Source organism: Poeciliopsis prolifica, unplaced genomic scaffold, assembly GCF_027474105.1.
Source record: "Poeciliopsis prolifica strain line A6 unplaced genomic scaffold, Auburn_PproV2 SCAFFOLD053, whole genome shotgun sequence".
Classification (NCBI taxonomy): domain Eukaryota; kingdom Metazoa; phylum Chordata; class Actinopteri; order Cyprinodontiformes; family Poeciliidae; genus Poeciliopsis; species Poeciliopsis prolifica.
In genome coordinates, this window is record NW_026562428.1 from 3,365,374 (window position 1) to 3,387,244 (window position 21,871).

At 41.0% G+C, this 21,871-nt stretch overlaps 1 protein-coding gene and 1 long non-coding RNA gene across 3 annotated transcripts in view; one reads left to right on the forward strand and one right to left on the reverse strand.

Moving 5' to 3' along the window:
- LOC129378639 (beta-1,3-galactosyltransferase 1-like) overlaps positions 1-8,475 on the forward strand; it is a 93,858-nt gene extending 85,383 nt beyond the window's left edge. For both annotated transcript variants that reach the window (XM_055059012.1, XM_055059010.1), the window contains exon 3: positions 6,470-8,475. In XM_055059012.1, coding sequence (XP_054914987.1) covers positions 6,714-7,721 — 1,008 coding nt within the window. In that variant the 5' untranslated portion in view covers positions 6,470-6,713 and the 3' untranslated portion in view covers positions 7,722-8,475. The remainder of the gene's footprint in view (positions 1-6,469) is intronic.
- On the reverse strand, positions 1,101-18,314 carry LOC129378640 (uncharacterized). The gene is made up of 3 exons (XR_008608067.1): positions 18,216-18,314; positions 3,243-3,354; positions 1,101-1,365 (listed from the first exon to the last, which is right to left on the reverse strand). It is a non-coding gene; the product is annotated as an uncharacterized LOC129378640 (long non-coding RNA).
- Between the last annotated feature and the right edge of the window lie 3,557 nt (positions 18,315-21,871).

Here is a 21,871-nt window from a genome sequence, read left to right on the forward strand (position 1 = left end):
CAGAAAACCCAAACATACAAGATGTCTGTTCCTCACAGACCTTCAAGTCTGTTTGGTTTTGAAGGGTTTGAGTTCCTTCCCTCAGGCGACCTGCTCGCTCTGTAATCACAAAGCGTACACACTCATTCTAATACTGCACCCACTCCACTCTCTGGAGTTGTTTTTTTTTCTTCTCCGTATGTATTATCCACTCACTTATATATTTGCCAGTGAGTGATATTCGCAGGTCATGCCTCACGTTCAGATACTATTACCACATCATTATACAGCACTGTAAAGAACTGAACATTTTTGACAGCGTTCCTTAAATCAGCAGTCATAAAAAAGCAGAATTGATGGAGGCGGCTCGCTATTTTTCCCCCTGCCAGTCGTTAGATCTGTAATATGGAAGCAGGCAGCGGGGATGTAAGATGTCAGCGCCGACATCGGAGTATGATTTATTTACCTTCAGATGCGTCGGCCCCCCTCCGCCTCAAACACGCGCCGCGCCGCACAGAGCAGTCCATTACACCCTTCTCTTTGTTTTCTCTCGCTGACTCATGCTCCAGAGCCAGCCCCTCCCCCCACCCTCCAGCAAGGTCACGCCACGCGCCACTAATGACTGCAATCAATTATCCAGCGCAACATTAAACGAGACCACAACTCCCACTTTTCTGTGGCCTTCCAGCCTTTTGAACCGAAGCATGGAGGTCAAAGATGATGCAGCTGATTCCTCTCAAATGCAACATCACGTCTATTTGAATGTCTGACTCATATTAGTCCACATTTTACTCATCGGATCATAAAGAACTGTGCAAAAATAATTCTGATTGTGGTAAACGGGGACGCACCGATCCACTTTGTACACTTCCGATACCGATATCTGAGGTCTAGTAGCTGGATCTAAAAAAAGAAAAACAGCTCAATTACAGCATTAATAGAAGATATATTTATTCATTTACAAATTTATTTGACAACTGCACCAGTAACGGATTCACATGCTTAGTGAAACATAAAGCACTTTAATTTGTTCAGTCTTCAATTAGGAGTAAGAACCGCCGATGTAAAATAAAGCATTAGATAGACTTACTGGCTTGGTTAGACATTTAAAAAATAAACAGGGAGAAATCTCATTCAAATGGTTCATGAAGTGGAAACAGGAGTTCAAAATATTCTAATTCAAACCCCAAAACAGAATTTGAACCTAGAATTTTCTTCCTACAAGACAAGTGCTACAAACTCAAAAACTAGAAGTAAAACAAGTTGAACTTCCTTTTATGCGGCGGCTTTCCTCATGAATATCTTGTGACGTAAAGACATAGGATGTTTTAGCTTTTCTCTCCATGCTCTCAGATCTTAAGTGTCACAGTTGGAGAAGTTTGTGTTCTGAAAAGAAAAAAAGCATTAAGCGTGTTTTAGGATCTCCCAGTGGAATAATGTTTGTGTCGTAAACTTCTCATAGATTTCTAGGGTGTTTAAGTCTTCAGATCTTCTTCTTATGTAACGATTCTCTCAGCAGTAAGAGCTGATTCAGGGAGCAGCACACAGTGATTTGCTGAAGTATTTATTTCTGTATAATTTATTAATAATTTGTTTGGTTAAAATGTTTCACGGGAATTTTATCTGACAGACCAACACAGACTAATAAGTGGAAGAAAAAGCAAAAATGGTCTTTAACAGGTTGAATTTAAGACTTTTTACGACCTTCAATGAAATTTAAGACTGAAAAACTATATATATATAGGGGAACGTTATAGTCTGTTTGTGGCTCCTGGAAACAAACACTGCTGATAAATTTGTACTTACCCATAATAAACTTTTAAAAACATCTAGCTAGCCAGGGTTTATTAGCAGCTAGTTAGCAGTAGCATCAACCACCTCAAGTCATAAAATGCAAAAATGTTTCAAACTTTTTTTGGACTAAATAAAAAAAAACCAATGAGGGAAGAAAAAAAATTAGGCACACAGGATTACATAATACTGACAAAATTTAAGATCTGCGATTAACGTATTTAAAGCTAACCTATATTTTGCATGAATTTAATACCTTTATTGAATTGACTGGAAGAAAGACATTTGGATATTTGTTTTTTGTTGCTTAAGGCCTCAGTAAAATGTGTTAAAATTTGCAGCTTTAATATCACAAAATGTGATAGTCACAGAAAAAAGAAAAACTAACGCGGAGACAAAAAGAGTGTCTACCAACTCGCAAAGCTAAAAAGTAGAACATCTCGGAGGAATTCCTGTCATCAGGTTGGTTTCAGAGCAGCCTTCTGCTGCAACTTTAATCATTATTAATATTTTAGGTTTTTAGTTCTGCACCAGGCCATCCAGAGGATGCAGAGCAGCATGTACACCAAGTGTCCTATCTGTGTTCCTCGTGGACAAAATGAGTGAATTCCAACGATGCGACCGACTACAAGCTCTGGACAGACACTGGGTTGTTATGATCCTGACTTTTTATAGCTGCTGTTCCACAGCTCTGAAGTTTCTGAACTGGCATATTGTCAAAATAAGTCTGCAATGAGAACAAAATTTCCCCAATTACTTGCGAGAGCCTTGAAATACATTTAGTAACTGATTATACATGTTAGTTTTTTTTCTTTTTAGTTTTAACTGTTAAAAAAAATCACTCGAGAGGGCTTACGTTCAGAAAGTGCATGAATGTTTCATGACTGCACTAGATTTAGTATTCTGTTTTAGCAGCTGACTTTAACGCAGGTAACATAAGGAGTAATGGAGCAATAACTAGTGCAGAAAAGCTCAATTCAGGCCTAAAATCCTTCCCCATGTGAAGTGGAGGGGGCGGCACTCGACACGCCCGAGCACTTAACACCAGCATATGGTAGAAAACCTGCTTTGCTACTCATTTTCTTCCACTCGGTTCTGCTGTGGCTCGTCGTCGCGCTGTCAATGCAACAGTTCCCGCTGCCGGTACCGAGACTTGCGACTGGCTGTCGAAAATAACTGGAATTTCTTTCTGCTTCATTTTCATGCTAATATATGTTTATACTGCAGTGAAGTGGTTTTGAACTATTAGCTTGGTTTTATGAGCAAGGCATTTATTATGGAGCTACATAAAAGTAGCACTTAGTCACCACGTAACCTTGCTAGCCTTTTATTACTCTATATGCAGCACCGTGCTAAACAAGCCCTTTAATTTTCTTCTTCTACATTTTGTCAGGTAGCATGTTATGCTGAAGTTAAAGTAAAATGATACATGGTTTTTACAAATCTGGAAAGTAAGAGATTCACACAATTACCTCCTAAAATGAACCAGAAAACAAAAATAAAGATGATGCCAAAGTTGACGATGAACGAGATGGTCGATCTTGACATCAATTGGACCAACGCCAGGCTCAAACGTCCCCCAATCTGTGAAAACAAAAGCAGACAGAGCTCTGATAAAAAACATTCATCTGGACAAGTCATCACTGCTGAAACACAAACCGATTTCCAACCTTAAATTCATCAGTAAAATGATTGAAAAAGTTGTTTCAACAATGACAAACTGCTTCACTCCTGCAACATGATTTTACTCCCTTTGAACAGTTTTCTGTTTTCTTCTCTAATGCTAAAATGTAGCCACCTAGCTGCAGTTTGCAAAACAGGTTTTTCACAGCTTGCGCTCATTAACATTGATATTAACGGTGTTAAAGTTCACTGGGATATAAAATAACGCAGCAGCGATAGTTTCTCTGTTGACAAGTTGAGCCGCTAATCATCATGGCTTCCAAGAAGCCATTTAATTTAATATCTGATTAAGATGGATACATAATACATTAAAAATCAGCCGTCTTTACTAATTACTAATTTTGTCAATATTTGCCTTGGACACTTCATAGTTATTCATAACCAAGCAAAAATGCTTTTCGAATTTCATCTATTTCTCTAGAAATGTGTGCAGTAAACTCTCACCACATCCCTACTTTAAGATGCACAAAGTCGGAAAACCCGTTTCGCCTTGTAGAATTTCATAAAAGTAAAGCGTGTAACAAAGAGGTCATCTGCGATTACTAATGCATTTCAAAGTCACAGAGCAGCGTGAAACTGTAAATCCATCCTTCAGTTTACTTCACGTGGAAGCTGCGTCCCAGAATCCCATGAGGTGCATCACTCTGGAAGAAGACGTTGCTTGTTCCGGTTGCCGGAAAAGTGAGAGTAAAGTACTTTTGCGGGTTTATGAATCCAATAAACCTTCCCTGAGGCAAAGCAAGGTGATGCTCTAACAGGAAGATTGGGAGTAAGGTCGACAATATAGGCTGAATATGATAATTTGGTGAGTTTTTTTTTTTTTTTTAAAAGCTTAGGTAGCAGGTAGGAGCTGTCAAGAAGTTGGAAAAAAATAAGAAAAAAAGAGATTGCCGACTCCTCCCAAGAAGAAAAGAAAATAGAGGATGGCAGAGAGGGTAAATAGAGTTTCAAGTGATGTGAGCAAAGGAAGATGATGGTGTAGGAGGCCTAAAACTAGACAAAAACAATAAAAGGCTGAGGAGAGGCGGGGGAGGAAGGCAGCGAGACATATAAAGATGGATCAAGCATTCAGTGAAGTGGAGACTGAGGGTGTGATTGAGGGCATGCCGAGGGGAGGGGGTGTGGGAAAGCAGCCGTGATGAGATGGCTTCTACTGGACCATGAGATTGATGAATCTGCTTCAGAGGGAGAGGGAAGAGATAGTGGAGGGAGGAGGAACGAACGCCTTGATGAAAAGACCAATCGCCGTCCCGCAAGACACAACAGAATCCACGGCTTGATAAAGGAACAAGCCGCTCGCATCTCCAGCCCGTCTATCTTAGGACTCGGCACCAGAGGCATCTTTGCAGAATGTGCTATCTCTAATCTGATTAATTTTTTTCTTTTTTTTTTTTCTTTCGTCGTTTGTGGTATGCGTCGCTGCTGTCACATCACAGGAGATTACAACGTATCTGGAGCGAATAAGAGTCTTTGAAAAGATGGGATTTAATTTACTCTGACGTTCCGACAGCAAACACTCTTAGCCGCACATCAATCATCTCCGTCGGATGCCAGCTGATACCCAAATCCACTCAAATGTAATAAATATTTTCAGTTGGTGATCCTCCTAAATCGCCTCTGTCCGGCTTCCCTGTCTCTGCTTGGGGGTTAGCATCAACCAGAATGAAACTGCCAATATCAGAGCTGTTTTTTTTTGTTTTTTTATTTACTTCAGCTCCCCTAGCTTCTCCATTTTTCCAGATAAATTCTTTTGGTCAACATTCAGTTGCTCAACATTGGGCGTCCGTGTTTGGTTATCGATATTGATAGTTGAAAACTGAAGGAATCTATGGTGGCACAGAAGTGCAAAGCGCTACAGCAAAATTAAAAATAACAAAAGCACTACAACAGTAACAAAAACACTACAATAGTAAAGAAAACACTACAACTTTAAGGATAACAATATAACATGAAGGAAAACACAATAACATCAACATAAAGTTTTACTTGACGTTGTGGCATTTTCTTTACTGTTGTTGTGTTTTCCTTAATGTTGTTTTTTTTTCCTTTATGGTGTAGTGTTTTCGTTTATGTTGTGGTGATTTTCTTAACGTTGTGCCGTTTTCCTTCATGTTGTAGTGTTTTTGTTAAAGTTGTAACCTTTTTGTTATTTGTAATTGTGATTTCAATTTGCTGTAGCGCTTTGCACTTCCAGGCCACCGTATAATTAGTTTATATATTGGTGAAGCTAACGTGTTTTTCAAATCTCAACTGCGTCATATATGTAAATACATGTGTGTATTTACTGATTATTGTTTTGCATTGTCATATACTTGAGAACAAGTTTTTTTACTACAACCTTCTCCTTTTAAGGCACTTGGTTTTATTTTCTTACTGCATTTTACCATTTTTATTTTTGTCAATTTGTTGCATTTAATTCTACTAGCATAAATTGAGGTTTTGTAATACGACAAAATGTCAAAGTTTATGGCGTGAGCATGAACTGTCAGACTTTGTAGGTGTTTATTTTGCAACATGGTTCTGTGCGGCGCATAAAATAATATATAAAGTCTACAGGAGGCAAGAGGAGACAGAGCGAAGAGGTGGGAAGAGTGAGAAGAGGAAGTGGATATTAATCTGTTCTCATGAGACCGTTTCACCTCCTCTGCCTCCAGCCGTCTCTTCCTCCTCTTCTCTGTTGCTGCTCTGATTTGTCAGCCGCCGCCTTGGTCCAAGGAGGATAAGAGCGAGATAAACAGCATTTGCACACAGTGTGGTGGGACTGAACGGAGCGGGCCCCAGTGTTCCTTCCGATATTCTCTTTCTTCAAACTACAGTGCTCTCATCACAGTGACAGGATAAGTCTGCACAGCTGCTGATTTTATAGGCTGTAATGAAATGGGGTGGGGAAAAAATGTGCTGTGCCACTATAAATGCCTCGACCAGAATATAAAATCTGTTCCACTGGTTAACACGCTGGTCTTGTTGCTGTTTTACTACATGGCTTTGATTTGTCTTTCCGTTTTTGTTTTGCCAGATGCAACATCAGAGAATTGAGGAGCTTTCTCCGAGCTGCAATGGGAGTCTGTGAAGCTACAGATTTAAGGCGTCTCCTTCATGCTCCTTCTCAATCACAACACAAGCAGTAGTCGGTAGAGGACCCATTATCTGAAATTAATGTCAGCGGTGTTGCGGAGGCAGCCAGATGCTGCGCTGCCAGCTCTAACGCTACCCATGGAGGTGTGGCCTCAACTTTTCCAACACCACCGCCGCTGCTGATAATGCCAGCCCAGGGAACAGTGATGCCTTCTAAGGTCTCCTGCTTGTACTTGCTGACGGTGGTATGCTGGGCCAGCGCTCTGTGGTACCTGAGCGGCTCCCGCCCTTCCTCTTCCTACGTGGGCCAAGTTTCCATCCCGATGCGCAAGGCCCCCAAAGTGAGCAAGAACGGCACGTTCAGCAACATCCGCACGCGCTCACTCAACCCACATGACTTTGGCTACCTCATCAACGAAGCCAAGAAGTGTGAGGCCGAGCCGCCTTTCCTCGTCATCCTGATCAGCACCACACACAAGGAGTTCAACGCCCGCCAGGCCATCAGGGAGACATGGGGCGATGAGACAACATTTCCGGATGTGCGTGTGGTCACGCTCTTCCTACTGGGCCGGAGCATAGACACCGTCCTCAACCAGATGGTGGAGCAGGAGAGTCAGATATTTCATGACATAGTTGTGGAGGATTTTATCGACTCGTACCACAACCTGACGCTTAAAACGCTGATGGGCATGCGTTGGGTGGCCACATTCTGCCCCAAGTCTCAATATGTTCTCAAAACAGACAGCGACATCTTTGTCAACATGGAGAACCTCATCTATAACCTCCTTAAGCCCACCACCAAGCCAAGGCGGAGGTATTTTACGGGCTATGTCATCAACGGTGGGCCAATCAGAGACATGCGCAGTAAGTGGTACATGCCAAGGGATCTCTACCCAGAAAGCAAGTACCCACCATTCTGCTCTGGCACAGGATACGTCTTCTCTGCAGATGTAGCCGAGCTCATATACAAGACCTCCTTACACACCAGGCTGCTGCACCTGGAGGACGTGTACGTTGGCGTGTGCCTCCGCAAGTTAGGCATCCACCCTTTCCAGAACAGCGGCTTCAACCACTGGAAGATGGCGTACAGTCTCTGCCGCTACCGCCGGGTGGTCACCGTCCACCAGATCTCCCCAGAAGAGATGCACCGTATCTGGAACGACATGACTAGCAAGAAACACCTGAAATGTTAGCAGACTGATCTGTTCTTCAGAGATGCTTTCAGGAGCTTTGTTGTGCTTTACTGTGCAAGACCAAAGCAAACTCCTCTGGATTAACCCGTTCGCTCAAACTTCAAGGAGGGGCCGAAAGAGGAACGTGCAGAACCCTTCCGTGGATACTCGTCCATGCCAGCAGTGGAAGGATTTTTACGTGATGGGGAAGCATAAACATGTGTTTAGCTTCTCATTTATACAAGGCACAGACTGTCCCCAATTACCAGGAGTGCAGATGAGAGAAAAGCTGACAGACGCTCTGCTTGGCTCAGTCCCAAGCCCCGATTTTTGAATGTTCTTCATGTATTTGTTGTATTTTCTGATAAAGGTGTTATTCTGGATATCCGATACTACAGCAGTCATTGTGAGGACTATTGTGGATCTACAACGTGATGAGTTGATGTTGAACGCAGTAGTGTTTATGAGAGAACATCAATGTTTTGCACAGACGTTTTGTTTTCTAAAAGATTTAAAGCGCATCAGATCTGAGTGAGAACATGGCTGCTAGCATTCCCAGGTGAATGTTAACCTCTGATGTGTGTAGTGCAGTATTTTGTCTCTGGCAGTGCTGTGAGCAGGCTGCAAACGGTGGCTTTTTCTATTACTTGAACAAAGAGAGCAGGAGAAGTATATACTGAGAACAGATCTTACTGTTTTTGAGTGCTTTTTCTTTCTTTTTCCATTACTTGAGATTAAATAAACCTGTTTCATACGATTTTTCGTCTGATTCGTGCTGCAGTTTTAATGCACGTAACCTGGAAGTTAATATATATTTGATTTCGCCGTAGGAGCGAAAGCATCTAATTACGGCGGCCGCTCTTTTCAGCAGCTGCACTCTTCACAGCGAGTGCCGCCAAACCTCCTCTTGCCTCTGGAAGCATTCCTGCTGTCTGTGCAGGTGGTGGACAAATCAGGCCGACTACCTCGTGTGATTAAATCAAAGTCTGTCCAACTATGAGCTGGAAAATGCCTCTCAGCAATTACAGCGGTGAGTGCAATAGTATTCACACACATTGTTACAACCACAAACCTGTATGTAGTTCACTGGGATTTTATGTGACAGCAGCACAATGTTGTAAAGTGAAACTACTGGGTTTTGTATTAGATTTACTATCACAATTATGCCCTTTTGTGTTCGTTTGTCACATAAAATCTGAATTAAGTACATTATGAATGACAAAAAAACACAAGATAATTGAGGTCCTGCAAAAAATAAGTTGTTTCACAGAAGAATTGAAGGATGTGACATTTTTTCTGCCCATTTTGTGCCATTAAATTGCATTAGTGAGGTATGATTGTTTTTAAAATCTTTCACCAGACAAGTTATGGCTTCCAGGAAAATCTATCGGTGAGTTTCTCACAAAACGAAGCGACATGCTGCAAAATGTTACGGTAAGGTCAGGTGTGATTATTTAAAACTTGAATGTTCATGCTAGTTTGGGTTTGCTATTTCAGTCACATTAAGGTTTGGTTTGAGTGAACTGCTGTTATTCGTATTAATTATGTTTTAGGCCATTTTTCTGTAGATTAACTGTGGCATAATTCTGATCGGCTTCTTTCTGTGTAAACAATTAACTCAGAACACACACGTAGAAAGCCACCAGTAATCAATATTATGATTTTTTTTTTTAAAGAACTCTCCTTTATAATTCCTTCTTGATTTCAAAGTTTTTTTTCTTCATGTATTGATGCATTGACCAACAGAATAGTTTCATTGGGCTATTTGATTTGTTCTGCTTCGTCGAGACTGAAATAACCAACTCAGAAGGTAGTTGCACTAAACCTGAAGCCCTAATTATAAATAGTATTCTAATACTAAAGTGCTAAACCAACATGCTACATGTTGACAGCCATTTTGTGTCAGTGACACATTTTATATCATATCCAGATTCAATTTGAAATTGAACACCCACCTGCATGATTGTGTTTGAGGAAACAAGTGTTGAATTTATTGCATGGAAAGTTTACAAAACAATTATGCAAATTAGCGCTGTAGCGTTTATCAGGAAAATGTATATGGGGAAATAGCTGTGCTAAACATTTTTAAAGTTAGCAGAAATGCTAAGTAAAAAAATGAGCTCCCTTTCACCATTGCTTGTCACAAATTAGATCCATTAGGATAAAGATTACTATTGAAACTTAGAGCGCTATTAGCAATTTACTGTTTATTCTCTGATATTAAACCAAACATTTGAAGGAGTGTTTGCTCATCCCTGTGCATTGACTAAGACTGTTGCTGTATAATCATTCAACGCTTCCCTGAAGGCCCTGGAATGGTTGGGGTGTTTTAACACATATAGCTTGAATAATAAATTGAATATTAGTACATCAGGCCAACAAAGACATATCTGTAAGTGTCCTTGTGTTCGTGGCGGCCCCTGTGTGTCACCACTTATGTGCGTCCGGCGGTGAACGTAATTATCTGTAATCATTAGCGCCTGGCAGCTCTTTCTCACAGAAGCCCACAGATGAGGAAAACGAAAACGAGGCAGACATTTTTTTTCTGTGGCGTCTGAAAACTTTTCTCTTTTTTCTCCCCTCTGAAAAAGAAAGTAATTGAAGGAAAAACATATTGATTGGCTTTTTGCAAAGGTCATCCACGTTGCGGCTTCAGCCTGACGCTTGTCGAGTTACACCAGGTGTTGGGCGTGTGCGGGATGCGACACGGATGACACTGAGCGCCTTCAGCACGTCGTCCGTTCTGCACTCGCAGATGAACCGAACACTGCCGATGACTCACTGCTCCACCGTGGGAACCATTCGGGTTTTCTGTCGGCAGAAAACGTGTGCCGGCTTTAATGACTTCCTCGTAATGGAAATATTCCCAGCTGACGCGTCGCCGTCAAACGCTCCTGTTTGATGACTTCCTCCGACAACTCCGGCAAAACTACGACGCAGCTGGGAGTTCTACTCCAGTGTTCAAACGCGCATGTTTTTTATCGTGTGGAAACGACCGCCGCTCATCCTCCAGCTGCCACGCCATTATCAGTTAATAACTTTACTTTCTTGCAGAAAATTTCAAGGAATAGTCTGCCAACGAGTACCCGCATGAAATAATTGGCATTCACAGCTTCTTTGGGGCTCAGTGGTGCGTTTTGCATTTCTATGATTCCCCTCACCTCATCCCTGTGGCAATTGGATGCAATTTCTGAGTAATGGTACACCCAAGCAACCAAGTGGTGGAGCGTTTAAAACCAGCTAAAGCTTGGGGAAAATGAAAGGTGTGTGATTAGTTCGAGGTTGGTGGTAAATGGGGCTCGTAACGAGGAGCGAAGCGGAGAGCTGGACCATCAGGAACGCTTCCATTTCTGAACAAAGACACATCCTTTGACGTTTATTGTGCGTCTTCCCACATTACAGCAACAAACTGTTGGTTTTAAAACTGTTAGCGTTTTGTTTTTAGCCTCTTTCACTTGGAAATGAACATTAGTGACCAAGAAACAGCAGCAGACAAGTTAGGGATAAAGCAGAACAACTGATGTGTGTAAATATAAGCCTTGGATCTAAAATTAGACTTGGTTGAGGCAGCATCATGCTGAGTGGAAGGGAGTCAGTTAATGGGAAGATGAAGGGAGGTTAATGGTCTAGTCAAAGTCCAAAGCCAAGTCCAGTGAAAGATTTGTTTGAGCTGTTTAGCAAAGAAAGCCTGAAAATGTCTAACTGCAGCAAAATGGGTTTCCACTGCGTTTATATAAACACACCGCACTTTTCAGATCTTCACCGGCAAAACATTTTTACGATCTCGTATAATTTTCCTGCCGCCTAAGAACTACTCAGTGTTGGTCATTATATATAAGAAATAATGAGGCTGTAACTGGACAAAGTGGAAAAAGGTGGATGGATGTGAATACGTTTGGAGCTCAGAGCTCAGATCTCGGTTTCGTTGGTCGGTTCAGACTCTGGGGGCAATTTTCTCAAAGCAGATTAATCGGCTTCAGAAAATGTTATTTTCTTTAAGCCCTTTTCTAATCCTACTGAGCATGTTTGAACTTTCTTTTTACGCTAATTGTCCTTCCAGTTCACATGACCTCCGTGTCACCTTAACTCTTGAGGCTTTATGAGAATCTCTGGAACAATTCACCATCTGGGTTCTCACTTCTCCACCAAGGTGAGAGAACCGGGCTGGCCTGACACCGAGCTCCTCCATGCGTGCCTTGCTGAAACATTTCCTGGTCAGTGCAGCCTTGATGACCAGAGGTTATTTTTGGAAGCGCTGGATGTTTTTTTTTTTGTTGCTGTTGTTGCCTAAAAGCAAGAATATTACTGGAGATCTGTCTGGTTTGTGTAGCTTTCAGAGGGCATGTTGGGTTCAGATCAGATGGAAGCTGATTGTAGTGTGTGTGTGCGTGTGTGAGTGTGTGTGTGTGTATGCGTGTGCCTGTGTGTGTGTTGGACCATAAGGTATGTTGGGAGAAAACTTTAGCCCCTTCTGAAACCCACAGGGGACATATTTTCCATCAAAAGCAGATGGAGGTCATTCGTCGTGTTGCTTTCAGGGAAATTTGCTTTCTGCTCACAAATACTCTAAAGATTGTAGGGCTGTTGTTTTTTTTTTCAAACTCTGGAAGCGTATGTGATTTACAAATGTTAGAACAGCAGAAAGCTTTCACTGTTTGGATGCACGCAGCAGCGACAGTCGATTCAATTGAACAGTCGGACTTGTGCGAAACAAATCGAAGAAGGGTGCGTCTGTTTTCAGATTCCTCTGCAGAGCCTCGTGAGGCGAGGAGCGTCAATCTGAGACGGCCGAGACGCGTGGAACGAACCCAGAAAGTTACGATGCAAAAACGGATATCGAGCGGGACGAAACGGTCCAGTCGCCGACGGAGCTTCACAGCGTGAATTATTTCCCGTCACCCGGAACAGATGGATGGGATTTAAATTGGACGCGTACATTAGGAAGCGCCTGACGGAGACGAAAGTGACAGCCGTCCTGAATCTGCATAGCGGCGGCTGTAAATTAACTCAATGTCCTAGGATGACAGCCACTCCCCTGGAACTGGAGGAGGCGTAGAGCTCGGCCTCACCTTCCTGTGAGCGCCGCAGTCTCATATTTATGACCAGCTGCGAGCTTATTAATATTTGCATATTTCAGAGCAGAGCCTCATAAATAGCTCATGGGCTCAGAGTGTGGAGCTCAGGTAGCTGGAGCAGCCTGACTGACTTTCTCATGTCAACATTCTCAGCTAAAGCTCCTTATTTCTGCTAAAAGCGTCAAACGTGGTTGTAAAGGTCGTCCCTGTCGTCTGGGTTTTCTTTTGCTTCCTGCGAAACAGCAACACTCGCTCGACCCGTCAGGAGCCGGCGAGGGAGTCCGCCCTCTTACGGCCTCATAAATCCTTTTTTTTTGTTTCAAAAAGAACTTTTTGCACTAGAAACAGGCTGTTTTTTTATTTCACAAAACTGAAATCGGTGTAACCCAACTACTTTCCTTGTTTCTTTACTTTTCTCCTCTTTTAAGTGAACAATAAAGACATCCAGCACATAAGCACAAAAACTAAAAATCACAAAATGAACTTTAGCCATTTTTCAGTGGACAGAAATGACCCTTGACCTCAGCAACTACAGTTAGAGCAACATGTAAACTGAAATTGCCCCTTGGGAACAAATAAAGTTATTTCAATTGAATTCAATGGAAGTCCTGGTTGGGTCACTCTGAATGCAAACAATGTTCTGGAAGAAATTTTGGTGAAAAACAAAACTCTTCTGAATTTGGTAACCAAAGACTAAGAATAAACCTCCTGACCCGGGAAAATGAGCCTGCGTTTTGCTCTGCAAGCACCAAGCTTTGTAATAATTGAGTTTGTCTTTGGAATCAACAAACACAATTATTCTCACTATAATTAGTAAGCAGTGCAGTTGCTGGGAGACTATTCTCTTTATTTCAAAGTTATCCATTTCCTGCCTTTAAATTTTTCACGGCAGGCTCCGGCACTTTGTTGCGTTTCCTGTGGCAACGCTGAACTGGCAGATAAGGCAGCAGTGTGAACGTTCTCATTTAATTCCCAGCATGATCTCAATAAGCCCCATTTTTTAAAACACCGAACCAGGAGAGATCCAGCTGCCACCGCCAAACTTCTCCTTTCCTGGCCAGTACCAAAAAAAGCATCTTTTTAGCCCCTGACCGGCTCCGATTAGCTTCCAGGAGTTTTATTGCTCTTGTTTCTGCTTCAGGTCACTATTGACCTCTGTGATGAAGAAGACGAAGGCCTCGTATGGAGCTACAACAGAGCCGTCATTAGCCACTGCAAGGTGGTGTGGGAAACTCTCATTGCGCATCAAGCTGTGCACATTTCTGCTACGATACTTTCCAACTCTATTTTCCTCTTAACTTGTTGGCTTTTTGTCTCTTTCCCTTCTATGTTTTGTTTTTATATCCCGGCTCTAAATCCGTCTCCCAGAAGCTCCAGACGTGTCGCCACTGCCTCTCTGAAAATCGGAGGCAGGCTTAAGCCTCCGTCTACTGAGTTGCCGCTTCCTCCCGTCTGATTCGGCTCGCTCCGCGCGGCTTTAGGAAAGCCTCGGCAGATGAAGGAGAGATTGTTTTGGCTGCTTCCGTGTTGCTGACAAGAAAACATGTCGCTGGATGCAAAAAAAACTCAAAACAAGGCCGTTTCCATGAGGCTTGCTTCGCAGACATGATATTTCTGGGTTTAGAGAGAGAGAGCCCGACATCGTCTTTGTCTGACATGTCTGTGAACTTGTCGACACAAAATGCAGTGTATTCAACAAACACAAGGGTTTTTATTTTCAAACGCAATCACAAGATTGTTTCAGGGGAAAATACCTACATATGTATTTTACTAACGTTTCATAACTGGAGACGAGCAAATAGCTTACAAATGTGAAGTGGTGGAGCACACAAAAGCTGACCTTGCACGTTCACATATAAACACTTCAGTATCGTGATTCACGACATCAATCTGATGATATCCTTTCCTACAGACTGTTTATGAAATGGTCCAGAATGCAATGGATTTGTTTATGAAAATCTTTCAAGTAAATGACTGTAATTTACTCACAAAAAGTGCCATCAAAAATCTGATATTTAATGTATCTGTAAAAAGCAATTATCAGCATTCTGCAACCTGATTATCAAACAGATTAATAAAATGAGCTCATTTTTTTGCTTTCAGTGTCAAAACAATGTCCAAATTCAGTTTATTAGCTCAATAAGTAACATTTAATCCAGACTAATCGGTCTATAAGACGCTCAAAGGAGAAAGTCAAATCATTCACTGGATTTTTGTTGTTTTGTTTTACACTTAACACAGTAAGATTTAAGATCTGTGTCTCCAAATATGAACTTCATCTGACCAACTGGGACTAAATTTGCACTTAGCCATGATAGATGCAAAACAAGCTGGCTAGCAGTGGTATGCTAACAGTGAGTCACAACACAACGATGTTGTGACTATGACTCAATTTTTTTTGGCCTGACAGAAAACGGAACACTTTTAAGGCCAATTTACTTTTAATTTAAGACTTTTTCAGGATCCACGCTGAATTTGAACACTGCTGCCACCTAGTGACCGGAGGCTTATCAGATAAGACTAAATAGACAACAAAGTCTTCCTGCTTCTTATCAGGCACAACAATAGGGCTAACTCTGACTTAAACATGGAGTTTAACTTGTAACAACATTACATAATTATTAAACACTGCAACTGAAACCAGCTTTAGCTCCATATTTCCATCCAGGTTTTGCTCTGCTTGACCTCCTGTAATTGTCTCATTTCCTTCACCCGTCTCTCTCCCCAGACCGTCCGGCGACTGATAAGCACTTTTTCCCCATTCATCACGCAGCTCCCAGGTGCTGAATGCAGGTATGCAGCGCGCAAATAAATAAATATCTGACAAGGTGACGCCTGAATAGATGAGAAATCCTGCGGTGTGTCAAGACGAGCTGCGCGGAAAATCCAATCAGGCCTCAAGTGTCGGCGAGATTAATAGCTGCTGTTATTTAGACTTGATGCGAAGGGGCCAGGCGTGCACCGTCTGGGGCCGGTGAGTGAATGTGGGGGAAAATGGATCATATTATTCTCTCTACAGAGATGGCGTGGTTTTATTTAAAGGCAGTCAAACGCCAGGAACTTTGGGAAGTAGAAGAGGAAAGCTCATAACCCTGGTGGGCGGCTGTTAAAAGTCAGCATCCTTCTTTTTCGTGTATTTTATCGAAGGCGGGAGGGCAGTTACTCTTCCTCGCCTGTAGCATTAAAGACAATGCGAGGGTTTAAAGGGAGATAATCACAGGACGCGATAAACCCAGTCAAATGAGCAACTCTGGCCTTCTTTATGGCCCCAACAACAACACACTTATCTAACACCTTAAAGCACGTTTAAAACCGCTGCCGAAAACATTTTGTTGGACGACTGAAGACCCAAAACATTCTACATCCAATTTCTATGAAACTCTTTCGACTCCTTGCAAAACCGTTCGCATCTGTTTAGTTTATTTCTAAATCTGTCATGCTATGACCATTATTTTCTAGTGATTATGGAAAAGTCCGAAAACTGACTTGCATTTGAATTCAGTTTCCATCCATGAAACTAAAGCTGTGCAATATATCAATCTTAATCTGACTGCAAAGGATAAAAAAGGATGAAAACTGCAGTTATGAAGAAGTGTCACAATTATTTTATGTCCTGTTGTATGTTGAACAAACACTGAAGCTTAAAATCGCAGAATCAGATAGTATCAGTGTTAACACAACTATCAAACAATTATTTATTCTTTGTACTTTTACCAAGGAAACTACCAACACTATCCAGACACAGTTATTTAATCGTTTTAATTCCACTTTTTTCTCCTATATAAACAAATGAAATCCTTATAAAACAGATTTGTGGCTTTTAAATTAATAAACTGATTTGGATGGCAGGAAAAGAAGGAGACTTGCCCTGAAGGAATCACCAAACCTGGTCGACACTTTCATGTTAAGTTTCTACAAAAATCCCTGTAAGCAAAAAACTCCTCTATTTTCCATCCAATTTTTTTTTCATTCGACTTTCTGGCCGACACAGAAGCTACAAAGCGTTTAATTGCATAACTTGTTATTTTTTTAATACATTTTCTGTGTATTTACTTTTCTCAGGATGTTTGTGACAAATTAAGAGGGTCGTCCACAATCACTCTCAGCAATTTCCTCCCCTCATTGCCATTCAGGCGGCTGATTAAAAACAGAAAAAGACCAATGTCTGTCACCACTAATTACCTATGCAAATAGTCTCTGCAAAGCAATTATACCCCCGTAAAACACACACCATGCTTCTATCAAGCACTCTTATTATACAGAATAAAAAGATGGTTAAAGGCATCCAGCTCTATTTCATACATTTTTGCTGCGACCAGATAAAAAGTCATTTTTCAGTAAATTATTCTGCAAACCTCCTTCGCAACATTTCTATCAAGAAATCGAATACAGCTGGGCAAACATAGAATTAAAAATCAACAACTGGATTTATTTGAAGTGAGATCTGCAGGTGGTTCTCAGTAATATGACATCTTACTTGCAGTGATGTTGCCATACATTTGCTCAAAATGAGGGAATAAAATAGCAGGTTTTTCAAAAAATAGCAGGTTTGCTGACTTTAGCGGTTTAAAAGAAATTAAAAGTCACAAAATGAATATCAGCAGGAAAACGCTTTGGATTTATCTACATTAATACATCATTGAAACATTTGGTGTCTTTTTTATAGCAAGTCTGCTGAAAACACCGCAGACTAACAAGTGTGGGCACACATTATGAGAATGAAAACTACTTCATTAAAAAATATTTAAATAACAATTCTTTCAAAAAGTCAAGCTGGATCTGACTGTCATAGTTTTTCTTCACGATGATGCTAACAACTTATGTGGCTAGTCAACAGTGAGACTCGTAGGGATCCAATCGGACTTAATGTCTTAGAAAAACGAAAATTGGTAACTTCATTCATCTAATTAATCTTTTAAATTATTTCTAGTTTGCCATACTGGACTGTAAATGTGCAAATGTCCACAATGACCTTTACTTATAAGACAACATGTCATTATCAGTCAATTAAAACCTCACAATTAATGTCCTTTTTGCAGAAGTCTTTAACAAAACGACTTCTTTTGTTCCGGCTCAACGTTGTTCAGTTTTCTCTCATGACTTCTGTTGACTCACTTTTTTCAGGAAGCTGACAGGTGAAGTGAGGGGAGAATCAGAACAAATATACTTATGATTGTATCGCTTTCTCTTTCACTGAGAGCAGTGGGGGAGAAGAAATTGGTTTGTCTGAGCTTGCTATGAAGAAATACGACACACTGATGCACGTTATTGATTTTCGACCTGCAAATGCGGCCGTTTATAAATGAGCATAAAACCAGAGAAGAAAACAATGTTGGATAGAGGAAACTGATCACACTCAATGGACTTTTGCTTTTTGCTGACCCTTCTGGGACACCGTATAAAGGTCACCCTTATAACTAGTTTGTGTTTGTCACCATACCTCGAGATCTGGAGCTTTTCTCTTGCTTCTTCCCATGAAGTGTTGACAGGAAGAGGATGAAGTCAGCGGTGGAGGATTTGGCAGCTTGAGTGCAAAACAGAAAAAAAATCTATTGCACTTTGCCCTCGGAGTCTTGTACCACCTACCAGAACGGAGAGGAACAAATTACCTCCTTAAAAATGACCTTACCTGCCTCACAGTTTGCCAAATTAAAAAAAAAAAAGATAAAACCTTTAAATATTTTGCTTCAACAACTGAGAATGGGTCATGGAGACAGAATAGACCCAAGGCCACACATTCAATAAGAATCTTAACAAGAAAACCCGGTGATAATCATCTATGAGACGCATTTATGATCAGGATTATTTATCTCTTGAATTCTGAGAACATGACAGTCATAATAAATTCACTGTAAAGTGAATTTAGGAGCTGTTTATAGTAAACCAGATGCTTGTTTGTTGCATATTGATAGTCATTAGTGCCATTAGAAAGTTGCCCCGAAAGTATCAATCTATAATACAAAAATCATCAAAAATAACAGTAGCGATAGCAAAGTTTTTAACACCAATGCAAAGGTATCAAATTTGTCAAATAAGGAGATGGAAGTCAGGAGAAATGTTATCTGAGACCATTATCCTATCGGCACCCTACATAGAGATTTAAAAACTAAATATCTGTTTAAACTTATGCTAATGTTGGTATAGAAGTTAAAATACTTCTTTTCAGCTGGCAAAAACACTGAGGAAATACAAATTGCTGTTGTAACTACTTATCATGGAAATCATTTCTAAATCTAATCTCATAAGATTTAGGGATGCTAGCAGATGTTTTATATAAACAAAAAACTAAAAGCAAAAAACAAACAATACATTTTCTAACCTAAAAAACTTTATACTCAGCAACAGCACCTGTTGTCACCTTGAAGATTAAGCCGCAACCTCCGCCAGAGCCATCTGTTGCTGTATTAGCATGACCTTGGTCGTGACCGCCTTTCCTCAGATTTGGGTTGCTGCCTCCAGTCGCATTGTTCATCCTAAAAGAAAAATTGTTCCGAAGACAAATTGTTTTGAGTGCAAAGAAATCCACTTCTACTTACCTTCAATTATTTTCTTTGTGGTGAGATTATTGTTGAACAGATTACATCTTCAAGACGTATCTAGAACACAACATATCTAGAACAGAAGACACATTAAGCCAATCCTGAACCAGATACAAAGTCTGAGGAGTCTTAGGGAAACGTTTGCTCAGTGGTACGAACAGTTTCAAGAGTCTGACCTCCCTAGGAAAGCAATGAGCAGCTGAGATCATCACAGTCAATCAGTTTAAATCAATATCTAACTTAGTAACAGCAGCAATAACAATTATTGCTGTAATAAAAGCGATTAGTATGCGTCATTGAAAAATGATGTTCTTTTGGAACTAACGTCCATTTTCCAGTCTAAAGCAAAGAAATCCTGTCACTTTGGTTCTTTGTGTCAGAGCATGCCTGAGTGCCATGCAGTGAAAATGAATGCGCCCTCCACACTTTTTAATGTTGCTCTTGATTGCACATGCTCTGCCATGTCAACGCATGAGTGGAACAAAAACACAGACAGATGAAATGCAAAGCTAAGCGTCATTTTTGGTTGCAGCCATGTTTCATTCTGTTCCTGTCACTGCGCCGCCCGTTCTGTTTCCCCCAAAGGTCAGGATTGTATTTTCAGAAGTGATTTGTTGTCGCCAGTGAAGTGGACACTTCACTGGCGACAACAGGAAAATCATTTAGTCTGATTGAACCGAGGCTCATCCACAGATCAAAGATGAAACGTACCTTTTCTCCTGCCGACCAACCAGGACGTGTGAACGCTCACAGGAAGTCTCCTCTGCTGTAAGGGGACGTTTCCAGATTGAAACATGATTTAATGGACCCATGAGCCAATTAGTTTCCACTCATTAGTGGGGATGTGGTGGCCGCTCATGTTCTGCTGGAGGAGAGAATAGACAAAACTAATTATCGATAAAATAATTCAGGACAATAAGAAGGTAGTTTGTGTTCACAAGTCAAATTTAAGCTTATTAACGATATATAAAACATACCATTATGGTGGAATCTGTCTCAAGACACATTATCCAATCACCATCAGCATTTAAATTTATCTGGTGAAGTTTATGCTATTATAATACGAATTAGATAGGAAGGAAAGTGTTTTACGCCCCCTGACTATGTTTGAGACTCTTACTTTGAAATAAAGGAAATAGAATCATTTCCCACCCTACTTCAAATGCACCATCATGACATCTGTGGTCATGAGCAAAATGAAACTGAAGTCTAATTCCATTTCTGTTTGCACAAACCTGACGAGTAAAGCTGATTCTGTTTAAGTCTTCACATAGCCATAATGTACATCATCGTTTGGTTCAGGCGTAGAGGTCTGTGTGCTTTAATTAAAATGTTTACACACCATCAAAAAGTCCAGTAGTGATTTTTTCAATTGTGGCTGCACAAAATTATTCTAAGGCCCATTTGCAGCTGTTGAACCAAGAGCCAACCACTTTTATTCATTTTTCAGGGGTAATATTGCTATAACATGAGCAAGCTGCCAAGTCAGCTTTTGTTCATTTTTAACTAAAAGTGGACATAAAAGTGGTGTGTGTACCTATTCACATATTTGTCTTGTAGTGGCAACAGGAAATGACATGCATATTAATCTAAAGTGTTGTTAAGCATTGGGGCTGCACTAGAGGATCTAAATTCACCAGAGACGATGTTTCTCACAGGAAGACCATTGGTGGCGCGCCGCCTCCAACCTTCTTTTTCTGTGTAAATAATCATCCTGTCCAAACAGGACTACAGTTTGTGTCCATAAAATAACCACATTGGTGTAATTTAAGTTTACAGTTTGAACTCAGTTTATTATTTATAGTTCGTCTCAGACTAGCCGTTAGCTTTAAATGACATTGCTTGCTATTTTCACATTGAAAACAGAGACATCAGTCAGCCTCCAGGGCCCGTTTCCATCAATCAGAATCAAATCGACATTACAAGCCGCAAAGTCAAACAGTGTCCCCCCACAGTCAAAGCCGACAGATGAGATCGCATCTCAGGAATGCTAATTCACTGGGAGGCTGGATCTCGAGTGGTCGTGATTAAAGACTCAATTTCCTAGAGGTCAGTGTGGTGTGATCACATATTACCGCTAACTGATGGAGTGTCTCTGACACCTGCACTCTGATGGCATCGCAACCTGTGGAAGCAGGCTGCCTGATGGGAGTCAGTTCTTAAGCAGCTGTTATTCTACCGTGCTCCTCCGTCATGCCGTTGTTTACGTACAGAAGCGCGAGGGAGAGCGGCTGCTGTTCGAGCGGCTTAGCCCTGAAATGCTGCCATCCAGCATTTATCTTCACACAGCAGAAAGCCGCGCCATGCCTTTATAAAGTGCCGCCTTTTATTGCAGCTCTGTCGCTACAATGTCAGTATTTGAATGCAATTATTTTCAATGTGTATCTTACTTAGTCAGCGCCTTTCAGAAGCAGTCAGCAAGTTGGTTCAGGCGTAGAGGTTTGTGTGCTTTAATTAAAAAAAATTAAAGCACACAAAGAATTTAATATTCTTAATATTAATATTAAATAAGTTAATATTAAGAAAATATTGTGCATCATGAAACAGTTGAATATTT